Source organism: Austrofundulus limnaeus, unplaced genomic scaffold (assembly GCF_001266775.1).
Source record: "Austrofundulus limnaeus strain Quisiro unplaced genomic scaffold, Austrofundulus_limnaeus-1.0 Scaffold412, whole genome shotgun sequence".
In the NCBI taxonomy this organism is placed as follows: Eukaryota; Metazoa; Chordata; class Actinopteri; order Cyprinodontiformes; family Rivulidae; genus Austrofundulus; species Austrofundulus limnaeus.
Genome location: NW_013952814.1, coordinates 53,559 through 59,503, shown reverse-complemented (window position 1 = coordinate 59,503; position 5,945 = coordinate 53,559). Strand labels below are relative to the sequence as shown.

Here is a 5,945-nt window from a genome sequence, read left to right as displayed (position 1 = left end):
TAATAATAATAATAATAATAATAATAATAATTCATTTATATGTCTAAATGGCATGTAACCCAGTCTCCAGGTCAGAATGAGACAAAATGCCCTGCATCTCATTTCAAAAGGTGAAACAAAGAAAAAAAAACAACAACCCTCCCCCACGTCTGAGAGAGAGAATGATCTTAATCACAATTTTGAAATAAAAGCACTGGCTGAACCATTTTAAACAGAAAACCAACAAATGAGGAAAATAAAATGAAACAGTTCAGCCCATAACACTTTCTCAAATGTTTCATAAATTGAAGCATCACTTCTTTGTCTTCAAATGAAATAATTTTCACACTTTACCCTGAGTTAGTTAGTAAAACACATCTGTTTTCATGCAAGTCAAGGGTTCCAATGGAGCTGTAAAACAAATAAAACGGCCTTTCTGCTGCCCGCGCGCACCGCACACAATCCTCTTCAAAACACAGCTTGCGGCAGGAGGGGAAAACGACCGGGGCCCTCGGTCAGAACCCCACACAGCCGCCCCTGCTTAAGGAGGAGAGCGCACGCGGCTGAAAACACAGCAGTGCCCAAAATGCTCTCCATTAAGTGTTAGTGATTAATAAACATGATTCACGGACAGACAAACTGTTATCAGTTATTGATTTTAACATTTGAATCACATTGGTCTGCAGTAACCAACTTATAAAAACGTCACATACCCGTAGACACAAACGTCCTCGCTGTCAGCGCCATCTTGGTTCATGTTTTTAGCCTGGTCTCGAAATGAACACTCATCTGGTCTCATTCTGCGGCTGTAAACTCAGACATCTCTGCCCTACTTAATCGACATTTTAAAAACAAAATGTCGGCACCGCGGTCACGGTGGAAGACCCCCTAGCCTACAGATGTCTCCCCAAATGGGAAACAAGACGGCAGCAGATAACGTGTATTAGCCTGCCCGTAACTCACCGTGGATGACCCAGTTGTCATCCAGGCTACATTAAAAACCAGAAAGCCGACCTTTCTGCCTTTAATCTCGGTGCGGAATGAAGCGTTCCCACACCTACACTCAGCTAGTGTCATAACAGCCTCAGAAAGACCAGATCAGCGTCTAAAATTTATAATTTCAATGTGTACGGCCTGAAATATTAGCCGTAGCTGTTTAGCATAGCGTGCTAATGAAAACGTTAGCTCACCCGTTGTGGCTCATGGCGGAAACCATAGCTTTTAGCTTACTCTGACGCTAATCAGGGCCGAGTGGTGGACGAACTTAGTCCCAACACATTCAAATCGTGCTAACACTGCACTACATATAATCTCCTTAAAACAGAAGATTCGGCGGCCGCCTTTTTCAAACTGACTTTTCAGCCTACCCTGTTCACTCCTGGAACAGCAAATGGAAAGCTAATTTTCCCTCAGCAGCTAGCCTGAGCTAACTGCCTACTTTAAAACAGTAAAGCCGACCTTTCTGTTTTAAAACTCGGATCTGGAATTTGAACGCTCCCAGCATCCTTACCTCGGCTAAAAAACAGTCAGCCCCTCATAGCAGAGCAGAGCGAGAACCTAATTAATAGATTTTTAGAGTGTGCTAGGCCTGGTAAGTTAGCTGTAGCACTTTCACTTATATATTTATTTCCGACAGCGTAAAGTTATTTAGCTCACCGTGCTTCCGTCCAGACAGGTTCTTTTCAGCCCCAGTGCCGAAGCGCAACCCCCGCAGCAGCCGTCTGCCCGAACGGACACACGAAACCCCGGAGCAGATGAAGCATCGCTGTCGCCATGTTGGCGATCCCGTCCGAAGCAAAACAGACCGGCTGCTGCGCGCGCCGCTCCGAGTCCCTGGAAAGCTTCCGTAGTCGTGATGCCAAACTGTCGCGGGAAGATGCTCAAAAACACGGCGAGAGGGTGTTAAAAGGACAAATAGTCTTGCGGGGTATGTTCGTAAAGTAATTTATTATGGAGCAGACATGAAACAGAAAACAATCAAAGAAGTCTGTCAGATGTGGCTCGCCGTCATGGCAGCCAGCTGTACTGATATACTGTAAGCTAACATCGTGTGATAATGAACAACCAATCAGAATCTGCCTCGTTCTGGTACATGAAGTAGGTCAGCTTGAAGATGACGTTCAGACGATATCATGAGATATGAACAATGGTCAGTGTCAAGGTGATATAGACATAAGTATTCCACAACAAAGATGCTTTTTGTTTGATTGAATAATAAAAACACAAATTTACCTCCATACATTTCTCTGTTTTTTTGTCACCAGTAGAAAACGAAACCAAATATTAGTTTATTTAGTTTATTTATTTCTTCATCATCAGTGACGGCATTTCTCTGTTTCTGTGATAAACTTGTGACCTGTCCTGAGTGTAGATGGAGATAGGCACCAGCTCAGCTGTAACATGGAAAAGAAAAACTGGTAAAGAAAATGTGTGTATGGATATAAAGATATAAATATTTGTTAAGTATTACAATGTTATCTTTCCCCAGTCGACCTGTGGCAAACTTTCGAGGTGGACTCCCTGGAGCACCTGGAGGCCACTGAGGAGGTGAATGCTCAGCTGGAGAACAGTGTTATCACGATGGTCACCTAATTTGATCCTTCCACCAGGCGGCAGAGCAAGAGGAGAAGACATATTGAGCAAAATGCCTTGAAACTATTTTAAGATAAATATTCAGTAGTCAATGAAAGATTTGGTTAATCCTTTTCTTTTTGATGTACAGTTTGTTTTTTGTGTCATAATAGGGTGAATAATTTCAAATGTGTTTTTGTGTTTTTCAAATGTGGTTTTAGATTAGCCAAGTGAATAATGTGTGTTTTTTAGCTTTAAAAAGTCTTATTAAACATCAATAACACATGCACAAGTTTATTAGCTGATTTTCAAACATCCCAACTTGCCCACAATTATGTTTCAGCATCGTGCAAAAAAGTTAAAGCCATCACTTCAACTGACTGCAGCATCAAATGCTAAYGAGTCAGGCATAGCTAGTGATATTTTACTCTTTTTATTTTCCTGTAAATCATGTGCTGAATATGAAAACATTAAGGCTGTGCTGTAAGATGATAAAGCAGCGACGCAGTCTGTGTTTTTAAATTCAGATTTTCCAGAATGTCTCCCTTTGGAAAACAGCACAGACAATAAAAATACCCTCCATAATGGCTGCTGCATGGGTGTACTCCTGACCTGAGTGAGGATGTTTTACACCTTTTTTAAATTTTATCTTATACATTTATCTCTACATTTCCACCACCTGAATATCCACCTTTTTCACTACTCTGGATAGTTTTAAAATAAAGAATTCTCTACTGCGTTTGCATCTCCTGTCGACACAGAAGCAAAGATTTTTGGAGAATGGATTTTTAAAAATGAAATCCAAAGTGGAGCTTTTTTTWAAAAAATTGTTTTTAAATTTAATTAAGTCAGTTTTTCCTCTACTAGCATACACTCAAGATTAGGGCTGGGCCATCCAGAAAAAAAACAAACAAAAACAAAACAAACAAACAAAAAGATCATAATGTTTTTCCCATCAATCAATCTCGATTATTATCACAAAAATTTTATTAACCTAAAAAGTGTGTAATTATAAAGTAACTGAAAAACAAGTTAAATAAATAGCTGCAGAAATAAAAAATGGCTGTTATTTCACTTACACTAATACAACAAATAGCTGTGGTTCAGTTGAACATTAAGTTATTTTTGCAAGGGTTTTAAATTATTTACCAAAAAAGAATTTTTACGTGTAAATCATATAATCTCACATTAATAAGGTTTTCCTTTTCTAAAATAAAAGTTTTACAATTGAATTTCATGTTAAATGTGTCATAAAGAAACATAAAACTTACAAACAGCAACAATTTGTGCACACTTGCCTATTGATAGGATCTAAGCTCATTACTTACTTTTCTTTTCATTATTTTTGCTTTGGAGATTCTCCATGAGAAAAAAATCTAATAAACTGACCTCATAACCCTATGATACTATAAGCATAAAATGTGATAATAATAATAACAATAAAGTTTTTTTCYCCACTCCTGTCAGTTTGTACCTCAGTAATCCAATGATACACACAACAATAAATAATGAAAATACAGTGATTGAATGTATTTAATACATTGTTATTGATTTGTATTGTTAACTGTAATTAATTAACTGGAACAAGGTTAAATTATGTCTGACATTCAAATCCTACAGGATGAGTATTTCAGTGTTTTTGTACAAATGTTTGGACAGAATTGTCTTTATTAATTTAATATATTCAGGGTACTGTAGACAGGGCTATCAGTAAAAACTGTTACTCACAAACTCATGAAAATTGGATTTTTGGTTTTAGAGCAGAAACAAGTCTGTTTTTTTAATGTTTGTTTTCTCTGTTTCGTATGTTTGGATATTTGATGTCTGAGCAGCCAAAGTCGCGCTGTACATCACTTGAATAAAGATTTTTGGTTTAGTTCAAATACAGTCAGGTCATTTAAACTAATTAAATGCTTGTTCATCTTTAGTCAAAGGGACGTTTGGTCATTGCTGCTATATTTCTGACTGTTAAAATGGATATACTGTGACACCTTTGGTGCCATTTTTTATATAGATTTTTTTGGTGCTGACACATTTTAAAATGTGTAACTCAACCTTTTGAACCTAATGTAAAGAAAAAAAGCCTCAGTACATTGTGAGTGATGTTCAGTCATTTCAAAATAGTTTTCTATGAGAAACTTGCAGCAGAAACCAGATGTTTACTTACACTGTAAAAAAAATCATTGTTTTCTTACTGTCTTACATTAAACCTAGACCAAACTTTTCCTTTTTTTACATTAGGCAGGATTCACTTTTTTTTATTCAATAAATGCACCAAAAACACGGGAGAAATTTATTTTCATTAGGGACAACCCTAAGCTCTGCTCAGGTATCTGTAAAAGGCTGTATACTTTACATGTGTGCAATATGCTAGAGAAGCTTTGTGTTTAATTTGGGTTTTCAATTAAATACTCTTACAGCACATTTTAACAGCTTTATTCAAAGTCATAACTGCATTATGACAAAGCCTTTTGCTCTTGTTCTGGGATAAGTCTGTTCATTTTTCATGTTTATWAATGGGTTACAAATGTATAGCTACACATCTGTATGTAATGCTGAAATGTGGGGATGTCAAATAATAAAAATCCAACAAAACCCAGCCTTCTTGTTGCTTTCGGGTGTAAAGAACATTCATAATATTACAAAGCAAAGCTAGCATCCTGTTGTCTGAATCCGTGTGTTGTTTTGGATTGTGTAACAGTGTGGAAGCTCGGGTTGTCCTCTGCTGTTACATAAAAACACACAAACAAGGAGCCACATCTGTCAGCAGGGGGCAGCATCGGACACACGTAAAACCAACACGTCGTGATATATTTCTGCTTCAGTTTTTTTGTGTTTGTTCCAGTGAAGGAGAGCAGGAAAATCCCCGCTTAGAGGAGTAAACAGAAAGCTTTAAAGGTGARGACTGTGAGGTTTTCAGGCGTGGAGGAGGAAAACACGGCGACGCTGTTTCTGGGCGTTGATGTTTCGACGATAAACATCCATCCAGCAGTGAGTGCATCTCTCTCCATCACTTCATGTCACCAGGGCTTCACTTTATTTACTGCTGTCTCCTGGTCCTAGAGTTGCTTTAAGGTGCTTACAAATCCAGTACAGGACGTGTTTCAGCTGAAATAACAGCAGGAACGTACTTTCCTCACGTCATTGATGGTCAGTCTTTCACTGTCAGCCTCTTTCCAGAGTCTAACTTCCTGGGTTGGGTTAYAACATGGGAAATGTCTGTGATATAGACAGAAAAGAAATTAATGTAAATAAAATCGTTAAAACGACTCTGGTGGAGGAGCACTTGCACACTGAGACACCCCCGTGTGTGGAGAGACATTGTTTTCATTTTTTTAAAGGACAATATTAGTGATGTTTAACTGTTCAATATGGATCTAGCCAGTGCTTTAAGT

General features: G+C 38.1%; 1 protein-coding gene across 1 annotated transcript in view; it reads left to right on the top strand.

Annotated features, from left to right (window-relative positions):
* The window catches only part of LOC106528909 (kinesin-like protein KIF26B), a gene marked incomplete in the record, with an annotated part of 74,705 nt that extends 71,091 nt beyond the window's left edge, over window positions 1-3,614 (top strand). Inside the window, 1 exon segment of the mRNA XM_014024193.1 lies at window positions 2,468-3,614. Within this exon segment, the coding sequence (XP_013879647.1) occupies window positions 2,468-2,522 (55 nt within the window).
* Between the last annotated feature and the right edge of the window lie 2,331 nt (window positions 3,615-5,945).